The 12,827-nt window shown below is 28.0% G+C and overlaps 7 protein-coding genes across 8 annotated transcripts; 3 read left to right on the forward strand and 4 right to left on the reverse strand.

Annotated features, from left to right (window-relative positions):
- Positions 1-1,076: 1,076 nt before the first annotated feature.
- VNE69_11073 (tyrosinase) lies at positions 1,077-1,991 on the reverse strand (the record flags this gene model as incomplete). The annotated part of the gene is made up of 1 exon (XM_065474978.1): positions 1,077-1,991. One exon carries the CDS (start codon positions 1,989-1,991, stop codon positions 1,077-1,079), a length of 915 nt encoding a protein of 304 aa, XP_065331050.1.
- A 3,271-nt stretch (positions 1,992-5,262) lies between these two features.
- VNE69_11074 (signal peptidase complex subunit 1) lies at positions 5,263-5,511 on the forward strand (the record flags this gene model as incomplete). Its single annotated transcript, XM_065474979.1, has 1 exon — positions 5,263-5,511. One exon carries the CDS (start codon positions 5,263-5,265, stop codon positions 5,509-5,511), a length of 249 nt encoding a protein of 82 aa, XP_065331051.1.
- A 70-nt stretch (positions 5,512-5,581) lies between these two features.
- Positions 5,582-6,022, forward strand: VNE69_11075 (putative meiotic expression up-regulated protein 26; the record flags this gene model as incomplete). The annotated part of the gene is made up of 1 exon (XM_065474980.1): positions 5,582-6,022. One exon carries the CDS (start codon positions 5,582-5,584, stop codon positions 6,020-6,022), a length of 441 nt encoding a protein of 146 aa, XP_065331052.1.
- Positions 6,023-6,905: 883 nt separating this feature from the next.
- On the forward strand, positions 6,906-9,422 carry VNE69_11076 (FACT complex subunit SPT16; the record flags this gene model as incomplete). Its single annotated transcript, XM_065474981.1, has 1 exon — positions 6,906-9,422. The coding sequence occupies one exon, from the start codon at positions 6,906-6,908 to the stop codon at positions 9,420-9,422; it is 2,517 nt and encodes an 838-aa protein (XP_065331053.1).
- A 254-nt stretch (positions 9,423-9,676) lies between these two features.
- VNE69_11077 (ABC transporter) lies at positions 9,677-11,394 on the reverse strand (the record flags this gene model as incomplete). Of its 2 annotated transcripts, none has more annotated exons than XM_065474982.1 (2): positions 9,677-10,896; positions 10,956-11,394. In XM_065474982.1, the coding sequence occupies 2 exons, from the start codon at positions 11,392-11,394 to the stop codon at positions 9,677-9,679; spliced, it is 1,659 nt and encodes a 552-aa protein (XP_065331054.1). The 2 variants fall into 2 exon arrangements, with proteins under 2 accessions (XP_065331054.1, XP_065331055.1); XM_065474983.1 differs by having other exon boundaries at positions 9,677-10,917.
- Positions 11,395-12,062: 668 nt separating this feature from the next.
- Positions 12,063-12,311, reverse strand: VNE69_11078 (putative U6 snRNA-associated Sm-like protein; the record flags this gene model as incomplete). The annotated part of the gene is made up of 1 exon (XM_065474984.1): positions 12,063-12,311. The coding sequence occupies one exon, from the start codon at positions 12,309-12,311 to the stop codon at positions 12,063-12,065; it is 249 nt and encodes an 82-aa protein (XP_065331056.1).
- A 96-nt stretch (positions 12,312-12,407) lies between these two features.
- Positions 12,408-12,623, reverse strand: VNE69_11079 (small nuclear ribonucleoprotein-associated protein; the record flags this gene model as incomplete). Its single annotated transcript, XM_065474985.1, has 1 exon — positions 12,408-12,623. One exon carries the CDS (start codon positions 12,621-12,623, stop codon positions 12,408-12,410), a length of 216 nt encoding a protein of 71 aa, XP_065331057.1.
- Positions 12,624-12,827: the final 204 nt, after the last annotated feature.

The raw sequence follows: 12,827 nt of genomic DNA on the forward strand, positions 1-12,827 counted from the left end.
AACGGCATGGTTATCTATAACCCGAGGAGAGACATCATCGTACTGACTCAAAGGTCCCTACAATCATCTGTATTGCACACACGGCTCCTTACACGACCACATCACCAGCCCAGCGTTTTTATTGGGCTGCGTTGATCACCAGTCTCCCACTAGTTTCGGCCACCGTGTTACAGAATCATGTAGGATAGGGTCCACGAGACCTTCTATTGCCATACTTCGTCTACTCTTAGTTAGCTCTAGGATCACACTCTAGAATGCACCAGCCATGGACCTTAACTACGCCGTACCCATTAGATTCTTTTATGTATCATTTAGTCACCACAAGGGGGATACTTTTTTTTAGCCTTGGGGTGCGTTTCTACTCTAGATGCTAATCCCCTTGCGGCTTGATACACACAAGTTTCATTGAATTAACTCAATGATTGTCGTGGACATTTTGTCATCTGAGTTGTTAACTGCATCATAGAAAGTAGAAACAATTTTGGTGCCACTGGGAATCGAACCCAGCCATTGCTTAAAAAGCATTTTCTACGGCCACTGTGCTAAGAACACCTGTTACTACTCTTCATACAAACCAGAATAATCTATTAATTTAGTAGTTATCCTGTAATATACGAATAATTATTAATCATTATTATCGTAGAAGCTTCGGATCTGCCTCATGTTTGAAATTGCTCAATATTTAAAACAAATAGATTTTACCTCAAGTAAGATGGAAGTAAGAGAAAAAAAATAACCTTATCGACAATTATGATTCCATATTTTTTACGTCGATAAGTCTCTTTTCGAGCTTTTAAATTGTTCTAAAATCTATAAAGTTCGTTTTTTTTTATCCTCCATTGTCCCCGAAAAATAAAATTTTTGTATAATGTCTTAGGTAAAAATTGCAAAAAAATTTCTATATTTGAAATTTAAACTATAAAAAGTTGAAAAAAAATCTTATTCATTTTATAACAATACCAAACATATCTTACTTGTAATGTAGTTTTAAATGAAATTTCGAATCTACAAATTCTTCTTTTAAAAAAAAAAATGTAGGTACGTTCTTAAAATATATTTAACTTATACATTTATTTCTATGCCATTCTATGACGCCCTGTTATATATTCCCATATCCTTCTAAATATCCCTTTCTTACTCTCTCCTCTCATAAATTTTTCATATCTCCTTAATTTTTTCTCATCATACCTATGTCTCTCAATATATTCTAAGGGTATCTCTGACGCTTTACTTTTCTCACTCATACTCTTCTGAAATTTAAATGGTTTATATTTGACTTTACACTTTATTAAGTCCATTACGTCTCTTACTTGTCTATTAAATGGATACAGTCTTTCTTTTATATCCATTTTTTCTTCATACTCGTTCTTCAATCCTTTTAATTGTTTTTGGTACCAAATGTAGTCAATAAAAGAATGATGATGCCAGAAGACTGGATCATTTGGACTGAACATTTGTGTCATGTCTCCGCCCAGATTGGAATGTACCAGTGCATGTGGGACTAGTTCGAGTATATCTCTGAATTCCGAGTAAGTACCTTTTTTATTAACAAGTCTTTTTATATCAACATCAGTATAAAATGGAGCGAAAGATGTGTTTCTTACTAGACAATGAGGATAAGGGAATGTTACTTGGTAACATTCGCTTATTCCCCAGTATTCGTCTTTAAAGATGGAAGATTTACTTGGGTCGTGTGCGTCTACTGACCAGTCCCAGTAAGGAATTGCCATTGATGGATCATTAGTAAGCATTTGTAAGATTGACTCGACGTGTAGAAGAAGCATCCTGTGCCAAGGAAGGAATCTACCATTCTTGTGGGCGTACATGTCCAGATCTACATGGATCTGAGATATTTTCTCCAGATATCCTTTGTCCTTGAATAAATTGAAAGCCTTTTTGTATTTGTTCCATTCTTCTTTAGACATGTCTCTTATTTCTTTTCTTATTGCCATATTAGCAAATAAGATTTTTAAGATAAAAAAAATTTTCATGCAAAATAAAAAAATAAAAATTATTTATGAAAAAATTTAATTCAAGTCATGCTTAAAAAATAATGTTTACTTTTGTAAAAATCATAATTTTCATTTCTAAAATTTAAGCTTCAAGAGATTACAGGAGATAAATATTATTTCCACTTGAATTTCCTCTTGAGTCTGTTTTTATATCTTTAGATAACTTGTTTTGTAACGTGATTTTTAGTCATTTATGTTTGACATTCTTTTATTTAACCACATTTTCTGTTGCGAGTAGCCCTTCTCGTGGTAAAATGAGTTAAGATACACGTCTAAAGTTTTTTCACTTTACCCAACCTAAACTTCCAAAATTCGATACTTTTTCAGCTTCTCTGAGTACTTTTAATTGAATTTCACTACCAATGCAGAATTTGTCAGTAAATAAGGTGCTCTAGCCTCCTATAGATCTTGTGATTCCTTGAAAATTCTTTTATTTTCTAATTTACGAATTCTTTATCATTATCTCTAAAATGTTCGGGAGTCGGTATTTTAGTATAATTTTTTCAATTTCTCTACGCCTTTCGTTTGCATCTTTTGATCGTAACGATATTACGTTTAAAATTTTGGAAAGTGGTCGATTATCGTTAATATACACTTATGCACTTGCTGGCCTTGAAGGAGTAGACCTACTGTATCGATTTTCTATATAAAGTTTGATTTAGATGAGAAAGAAAACTGAAATAACACCTTTTCTTATATAGTACGATCTTACTTGCTTACATCAAAGATATTTGTTAATACGTTTTGCACATCTCTATCAAATTTTGTTTTTGCTCCTAGTAAAGAGCACATTCATTTATTCTTTGATATGGGCTAAGCGATCGTGCGTTTTTTGCATCAAATCTTTCACTTTCCTTTGTTCTTTACAATATTAATTGATTCGCTTATCATTCTACTCAGGCAGTCACTTGGGTCATTCTCTTTTTGATATGCATAACTTCATATCATGTTTTTAAAAATACAATGTCCAATCTTGCAAACTCTGTTTTCATGTTTATACTCAAAAACAAATACTTTAAGGCAGTATGTTCTGTTTTAAGTAAAATTTTTTTCCTTATAAGATAACATTCATGATGGTCGATTGCTGTAATCACCACCAGTAGCTCTTTATCAATTGTCAAATATTTTTTGTTAATTTTTAATTAAAATACGAATAGTAACTTATACTTTTTTTCCATACTGTATCTGTGATAATATTGAATTTGATCCGAGGTCTGGAGCTTCGAGTGTTAAAATAAATCTTATGTTTAGATTGGGCATTGCAAGTAATAATGATTGTCCTGTGTTATCTTTTATCAATTTATTAGCTTTCACAAATTTATTTTAGCCGACAAATTTCTTTCAGTCAACATTTACAACCTTTTTTATAAGTCCAGATAGATATGCCGTCTTCTTTGATAATTTTTTATATATTTACTGCAGTATTTGATTGTGTCTAAGAAAGATTCTATTTCTTTTCTATTTTTGGAACTGTAGGTTCTTGAATTGCTTTTATTTTTTCTAGATCAATCCTAAATCCTCTATGATCCACTACAAGGACTAACATGTGAATTTGTCTCTTTTATACATTCGCATTTTTCCTTGTTAAGCTTCAATCCTTCAAGTTTTTTCGTGTTCTTCTACCGATTTGCTGCGTATAATAACATCGTCCTTATATGCCATTGCGAATTTTCCTAATAAGGTTTCAATATTCTGTTCATCGTTCTCTGGAACGCTGCCAAGGCGTTTACAAGACCAAATGATATATATAAGAATTGGAAAGACGCCTCCCCATGCAAACGCAGTCTTTTTCGTACCATTTTATTCTAGTGGTATATCAAATGTGGATCTAGTTTGGTAAAAAAAAAATAGGTACATGCCAGAAAACATAATATTTGTTTCTACTCCGATCTTCTAATTAGAGTCTTTGATGCTATTTTCGTTAAGTTTTTGCATAAGACACATAGCCTAAAGGCGATGTTTTTTTTTCTTTGCAAGTACTACTGGGCATTTCCATCAGTTATAAGATACTATTAATCCCCTCTATTAAGTACTATTGTACAATCTTTTTTGCTTCAAGTCCTAGTCTGTAACAAGCACTGGTCATTGATAGGAGGTTTTGTGTAGTGATTTTTGTAATCCGAGCTTATTATTTTCCGTATTCACTTCTGTCCATTCGATTTGGCAATCTGCTCCAAAATCAACTTTAACGTTATGTTATCTGAGAATGTACGATACAATGATCATATTAGAAGTTATATTGTTCGTTGCCACAAAGTTTCCTTTCCAGTCGTAAACTTCTGTTTTATCACACTTGGAGTCTTAATTTCGGGACCATTACCTGAGATGAGGTTTTTTACCAGTTCTAATATCTTATTCCTTACAATTTTTACTTTAGTCGACTTTACACATGCTCCAGAGTCGGCTAATGCTTGTATTTTGAAATACTCAATATTTATTAAGATTGTAAGGTCTTTAATATACGTATCCCCGAGCGATCGAACTCAAGTATAAAAATTGAGACTTTTATTGTCGTCAAGAAGATAATTTCCCCACTATTTCGTTCCGTTTTTGTTTTCGAGATCTTTCTTAATGTGTCCTTTTCTACCACAGTATCAGCATTCCTTATTATTGTACAAACTTCCATTATTGATTTTGAAGTAGCGTCAGGTATGCCCTCAACCTAATGACGCAATCTAGTCTTTCAGACGCATTGTTTAAATCCATGTGGCTTCTGCTGGTGTTTTCATGAGTAACATGCCTCTAATATCTTCAGGCAGTTCATTCAATACAAATGCAATAAACACATTGTCTGTGAATGCAGTTTTCATTTGATCAAGATTAGTAAGATTGAATCTTCCGTATGTAAACATCTTGTCAGATTTTTTATATGTTCGATGCTGCTTAACCTTTCGTTGTATCTTTTCAAATCCGCAGCTCCGTAGCACTAAATGAGCCCAAATTGTTGCTTCGCCTGCTATGTGGTCTATAAATAGATTTACTTTCACCACAATTTGCTATCATTGCCCATTTTTATATGCCAAATGGCATCAAATCATCATCTCTGCTATTTCTGAAATTTCTATTTTTTGTAGTACTCAAAACTGTTATTATTTAACATGTCTTCATTCATTTATAGTCAAAATGTACTCTAATCATACTCTAGTCATATTTTTCACAAATGTATTTATTAATGCACTAGTCACATTTTTTACAAATGTACTCTAATAATGCACTAGTCACATTTTTCTTTTTTTTCTTACCCCCCTTCATGAATATTCTCAACAAGTTAGATCAGCCCATTGACTACCATGGCCAGGAATTATCAAGAAAGCTTTTCTATGTCATAATCTACATAGGATACACTTTCTCTCTCCTTACTGGTATACTGTACAATGATCTGAAATATACTCTATTCTTAGGACTTATTACTGTAGCTTGTGTATTCTTGACATGTGTGCCTTCTTGGAAAATTTACAGAAAGAATCCTTTGAAATTTACAAGAAAAAGTAATAAATAAAGAAAACTTTATAATTATTTAAAAATAATCTTTTTTTATTTTTATTTAAGATTTCTTATTCTGCATGAATATGAAGAATCCTGTACTTAATCTTAATTCCTTCTGCTCGTCGCCTTTGTTCCTCTTAAATTCTGATGACATGTCTTTATTAGAGAGCCCTTTTTCTCTAGACGAGTATAAAGTCCCAAATAAGAAGAGTAATTTTAAGCCGACTGATTATTATAAGCCTAGTAAAACAAGGGGATTAAAAGAAGATAAAGAAGGATATTGTTTAGAATGTGACACATGGCTCAAATTAAAGAACAGTTCTTACTGGTATCATATGAATTTTATACATGGAATTAATTCGAAAGGGATGAAATACCCCGAGCCAGAGATTATTAGGAAGAATAATGGGAAGAACGAAGGATATTGTGGAATATGTGAAGAATGGATCAATTTAGGGAGTAAAAGAGATCAGAAGAGATGTAAATTTGGATGGTATAGGCACTGTCAAAAGATACATAAATAAATTATGTAAATTCAATATATTATTAGATAATCTTTGTTCTTTTCTACTTCTTAAATTTATTGATAAAATTCTCAATCTCTTCAAGTTCAATAAATCTGTGATTCTCTACTGCTTCTTGGATATCTTCCTCCTGCTTCTCAGGGCTAATCGAGAAGTCTTTACTTTCCACTGACATAAAAAAGGGTCTTTTTATGATATATTATTCTTCTTACTAGTATGAGGATTATCACCCAGTAAATAAGACACAATCTTCTTTAAATATAATTACATTTAAACATGCCTCTTATTACTTGCATCAGTCAAGTATGCAAAAAATCTGAATATATTTCTTCTTCAATAACCAGCTCTCCTTCTAGGAACAATATATTTTTATATTTTGTAAATTTCAAATTTTTACATTTTGTAAATTTCAAATTTTTATATTTTGTAAATTTCAAATTTTTATTTATGCTTAATTTTTTCCTTTTATATTTTTATTTTTCAGTTTGTTTGTTAACAAACAAACTGAGGAAAGTATCAGAATAATGAGATCATAAGATGACTCAACCACATACCAAAGTGATGCAAAATCTAAAAACACATCAAAATACAATGTGTAAAAATCAAATAATGTGTAAAAATTTAATAATGTGTAAAAATCAAATAATGTTATTATTGTTTTAATCTAATTTAACTGTAAATTTTACATATTTACTCTATAAATTTATTATACAAACTAAACAATGCATGTATTATTTTACATTATACACATTAAAGTATGTATACACATTAAATAATGTATACACATTAGTAATGTATACAAATTATATAATTTTACATATTTTACAATTTCTTTTAAATTTATTTCACATTTAAATATTTTTTATTTTTTTTTATCCTCAAAATGACAGAAATAAAAATCGATCCTTTGAAATTTTCATTAAGAATTGATAAAATTAGGAAATTAATTCCTGATCCACTCTTAATAATCCTAGGTAGTAAATCAGATTTAGAACAAGCAAATCTAAATTCTGCCCTTTCAAATTATCTTATAGGATATGAATTCCCCAATACTATGATTCTTATAGATAATCAAGTAAGAATTTACAGTAATAAGAAGAAATTAGATTTACTCCGAATTTTATCAAATTGTGATCTTTTTCCTTTAGAAAAAGATTTCTCAAATATTCAAGAAATTATAAAAAGTTTATCAATTTTCCCTAAACTTTGTTTAGTTGATAAAAACAAAATCCAAGGATTTTTAAGTGAAAATATTTTAAATACATTAATTTGTGAAGATGTAAGTTATAAAATCGAGAAATTATTTCTTTATAAAGATGAAGATGAATTAATAAATTGTAAGAAAGCAGGTCTTGTAATAAATCATCTTATAAAGAATTGTACAGAATTAATTAAAGAGAATAATTTAGAAGAAGACAAACTTGAAGAAATAATTGACATGCCTTTAGATGGAATAGATAATGAGAATATTGAATATAGTTTCCCACCAGAAATATCTAAATATTCTTATAGAATAGGAATAAGATATAATGGATATTGTGCAGAAGGAGGTAGAACAATTTTCCAAGATATGAATATATTTTATAATGCTCAGAAATTTATATTAAGTTTAATAAGAGTAGGAGATAATTCTAAGATTGTATATGAGAAAGTTAAAGAATATTTAAAGAGTAATGATTTAGAAGTAGATGATAATTTCTTATATACTACAGGATTATTAAATGAAGAAGTGAATTTTAAAAATGAATTTAGAATTCTAAATGGACTTGTTTTTGTATTAAGACTTAGTAATGGGGTGTCAATTTTAAGTAATACATTTTTTATGGATGAGATACCAATTTTCTTAACAATTTCTGATAAATTTGAAGATTTTTTAGATCAAAGGCCGAGATTTAGAGACAAAAGTCGAGAATTTGAATTAGACGTAAGAAGAAAAGAACATCAGAAAGAATTATTAGAGAAATTAATAAATGAGAGATTAGAATATTATAAAAATAAAAGGAATAATGTATTAGAAGAAGATAAAAATGAGAATATACCATATCTTAAAGAGAATTTAATACCTAGAAAAGGGAAGATATATGTAGATTTTAATAATAATTGTGTATGTTTACCAATAAGTGATTTTATATTACCAATTCATATATCTTCAATTAAGAACATAGTTTTAGTAGATGAAACAATACTTAAAATTAATATTACATGTAATAGTGTTAATAATAGCTTATTAAAAAGTAATAGTACTACTAATATTAGTGATAATAATTATGTTAGTAATAGTATTTTAAAAAGTATTAATGTTATTATTAATTCGGGTAGACAAATTTATGAAGAAATTCAAGAATTAAAAAATAAATTCACTTTATCTTCTGATAAAGAAATTATAAAACAAGATAAATTAATTGAAAAATCTTCAAAATTCATTTTAGAAGATTTATTCTTAAGAACTGATATAAAAACTCCTATAAAAAAAAGAAAATCAAATACTTTAGAATGTCATGAAAATGGATTTAGATTCTTAGAAGATAAATTAGACATTTTATTTTCTAATATAAAAAATATCTTTTTTTTAAAAGGAGATGTTCAAAATAAGACAATTTTACATTTTAATTTAATAAGTCCAATAATAATAAATAATAAGAAAACTAAAAATATTCAATTTTATCAAGAAGCAAGTGCAAATATAACATTTAATACTAATAAAAGAGGAGATGATCATATGGAATATTTAATAGAAAAAGAAGAAAAAGATAAACAAAAAAGACTAAATTATTTATTTGAGAATTTTGTAATGAAAATTGAAAATGAAACATTTCTTAAAGTTCAAAGACCAAAAGATGGTTTCACAGGGGTACCCTTTAAAGAATCAGTTTTTATACAGAAAACTCATGAATGTTTAGTAGCACTTTATGAGCAGCCTTTTTTTATATTAAATTTGGAAGATATTGAAGTTTGTAATTTTGAGAGAGTAGTATACAATGTAAAGACTTATGACGTCATATTTATATTTAAAGATTATACTACTAGTAAAATATTGAGTATTGAGTCATCTTATATGTCTAAATTTAAGGATTATTTAGATTATCATAATATTGTCTATATGGAGACAATATTTAATATTCAGTGGAAAAATGTATTAAAGAAGATTCAAGATGATCCAATAGGCTTTTATAGTACGGGAGGATGGACAGAATTATTAGTGGAAGATAATGAGAGTGAAGAAGAAGTAGAAGAAAGTGAAGAAGAGAGCGAGAGTGAGAGCAGTGAAGAGGAGTCAGACATTTCTACAGTGAGCAGTAGCTTCAGTGAGGACACTGAGAGTAGTGAAGAAGAAGAAGAAGAAAGCAGTGAAGAGATGAGTGACAGTAGTGACGAAGGAAGAAAGCGAAGAAGAAGGTAAAAAAAATAAAGTGGAATTTATTTAATACGTCCATATATTATATATAATATATATTAATATTTTATTTATATTTTATTTATATTTACTTATGTATAATTTATATTTAATTTTAAGTTAAATTAATTATGACGTCATAATTAATATAAGTAAATTAAATCTAAAAATTTTTATATAACACAAAGTTCCAAAATCTAATATAAGTAAATATAATTATATATATAATTAAATATAATTATAATATGCAAATATAATTTTTAATTATGCTGCTCAAGTTTTATTTTAGTCCTCGTGGAATACTGAAGTGATATACTCCCTATAATAAACCACAGGACTGTATAAAGCCACATTAAAAAGATACACCACCACATTCCTATTATAAATGTATCATTAGCATAAATAAACTCTTCTCCTGGTACTGAGCCCTGATTACTGTAAAATTCTACACCACTAAACTGATTTTGTATTAAAGCTGTAAACGCGTAATAAACTGGACTTATAAAAATCATCCATCTCAACCAAGCAGGTATAGCATTTGTACTCCCAAATGCTCCACTATAAATAGTAAAAAACAATATACAAGTCCCACCAATAATCTGCGCAATATTCTGACTAGGACTTAATGAACTTATTGCTAATCCGAAAATTATAGAAAAATTTATTAAACTTGCGTAAATTATTAAACATATAAAAAATCTACCTGCACCAGAATTAAGTCCTATAATCCAATATAAACAAGATAAATAAGAAATTTCATATATTAAATTAAAAGGTAACTCAGAAATATATTTAGATAAAAATGAAGTAAATGCGGAATACATTCCTGATCTTCTTTCTCTAATAATAACACGCTTTTCATCAGGGAAAACATTGAAAATTGGTGCACAAATTCCAAAAAGACAATTTAAAATTAAAAATGTTAAAGAACCTTTTCGGCTTGGTATTTCTAAGACAGTATTGTTCATTCTTAAATAAGCTAAGCCGAAAATTAATAAAAATATTAATTTTTGTAAAATCTTGATTTTTAAATATGTCTTCTTTCTCCAATATTCTAAAATGTTTCTTTTTATTAATAAAGGTAAGATTACTTTATTATTAATATTCTGCTTATTTGTAAGTGGTTTCGTTATATTTGGATTATGATTTATATTATGACTCATCCATACGTCATTAATATAATTTATTTTATTGTAACAATTATTCATATTTTGATCATTTCTAGTGTCTAAACTTATAGTATCTAAAAAGAAATCTGTCGGGTTTGTATTTCTTGGTAAATTGTAACCACATTCTTTAAAAAAGTCTATACATTTTTCAAATGATCCTTCGTAGATCATTTTCCCTTGGGATAATAAAATGATTCTCTGAAAATATTGTATTTGATTATAAGAAGGCTGATGAATTGTGACAATAATAGTTTTACCTATTTTAGCCAATTTAATTAATAATTCCAAAATATTTAAAGCATTAAATGAATCTAATCCACTTGTAGGTTCATCTAAGAATAAAATACTAGGATTTCCTAATAATTCGAACCCATACTTAATCTCTTCTTTTCACCACCACTAAGTTTAGAAATTAAATCATTTTTAGATTTTACTAGTCCCAATATATTGATGACGTCATCAACAGACAAATCAGAATTTTTTATTAATTTGCAGAAATTTAGAGTTTCAAAAACTGTCTGGTTTTCAAAAGAAAGGAATTCTTGTTCTACGTAGCCCATGATTTGTGGCCAATTTTGATCTCTAGGGTAAGAATTTAATAAAATTTCTCCTGATAATTTCATGTTTAAGGGTAGACGACCTGCTAAAGCGTTTAGTAAAGTTGTTTTGCCTGCTCCACTTGGGCCCATAAGAGCAGTCATTGAAGATGGGCCTACTATGCCTGAGATATTTTGGAGTAAATGTTTTTTTCCACTGTATAAATTGAGATTTCTCCAAATTAATTCATTTTCCTCTGTTGAGAAATTCATTAGGGGGAAAAGATGTACATTAAATTTAATATTTGTAAAATTATAATATATATATATATTTGTATTACATTAATATTATTATATATAAATATATATTTGTAATATATAAATATATTGTATTGCATTAATATATTGTATTACATTATTACAAATATATTGTATTACATTAATATTATAATATTTTTAGGAATAATTGCTATAAGGGTTATGCAGACCTGACAAATATCTCATCCATGTCATGTTTAAACGACAATAATCAACAAACAAAAATATTCTCTAGAAATATCTTAATAAATGAAAGAATACTCTAGAAATATCCTAATAAATGAACAAACAGAATAATACTCTAGAAATGAACAACACAAATATGTTCTAGAAATAAATTTATGTAAGCCCAGCACGACAGATGATCGAAGAGAAAACTACAACAAAAGGCATGAAAAATAAATGAACTATAATTTTAATAAATTTCCATATATACAAGACAAATCTATAATTTTTATTGTTTTTGAGTTGATTTTAATATATAATTAGATTTTGTTTGTTTTTCAATTAAGACTTTGTTTATGCAAATTTTCTATAAATAAATTTCTTTTTTTCATTCTGCATGAAAATTTATATCAATATTTTTTTTTCATTTATTATACCAGTAAGAGTGATCTTTTATATTATTGTTTACTAGACTGTAAGTGTAAAAGTGAAGGGTCCACATTCACTGTCTTTATGCTTGTCCCTCTTACATAACATTCCTTGTAGAATATTACTTGCCCGTCTATATCTTCCATATTCATGTTTACTATATGCAGATTCATAAGTAAGTCACATTTCTTTAGGAATCCTCTGCATTTTGACCCACTTTTGAGTTCGAAGTTTATGTATTTATTTCTACTTAATCTTACAAGAGTGAGGGGATACATTTAAGGGATAAAAAACTACAATATTTTATAATAAGAATAATCATTTTAAAATAAGAGAATGATCATTTTAAAATTAGATATGATATTTGTTTTATATTATTTCCTGTATAGATAATCTATTACACTCCCTCTTACAAATAGAGACTTAAAAGGTACACATTTGTCTAGTGTCTGATATTCCCCATTTATAAGGAATGAGTTAAGATATCCGTCTATAGAAATCAGAGTCCCAGATATTTTAGTATTATCAAACTGCCTGATAATTATGTCAGAATCCACAAATGACTCGTAAATATTGAACTCATTTTCCATTTAGAAGGGTAAAAACAAATGAAATAATTATATAAATAACACATTATATAGAAGATTAGTATTATATAGAAGATTAGATATATAGAAAATGTATTATATAGAAGATTAGATATATAGTATAGATCATTTAAGTTAATTTAATATTATATAAGTAAATATAACATAATAATACTACAAATATAATACTACAAATATAATACTACA

The sequence above is a fragment of the Vairimorpha necatrix genome, chromosome 11, assembly GCF_036630325.1.
Source record: "Vairimorpha necatrix chromosome 11, complete sequence".
Taxonomy (NCBI): Eukaryota; Fungi; Microsporidia; family Nosematidae; genus Vairimorpha; species Vairimorpha necatrix.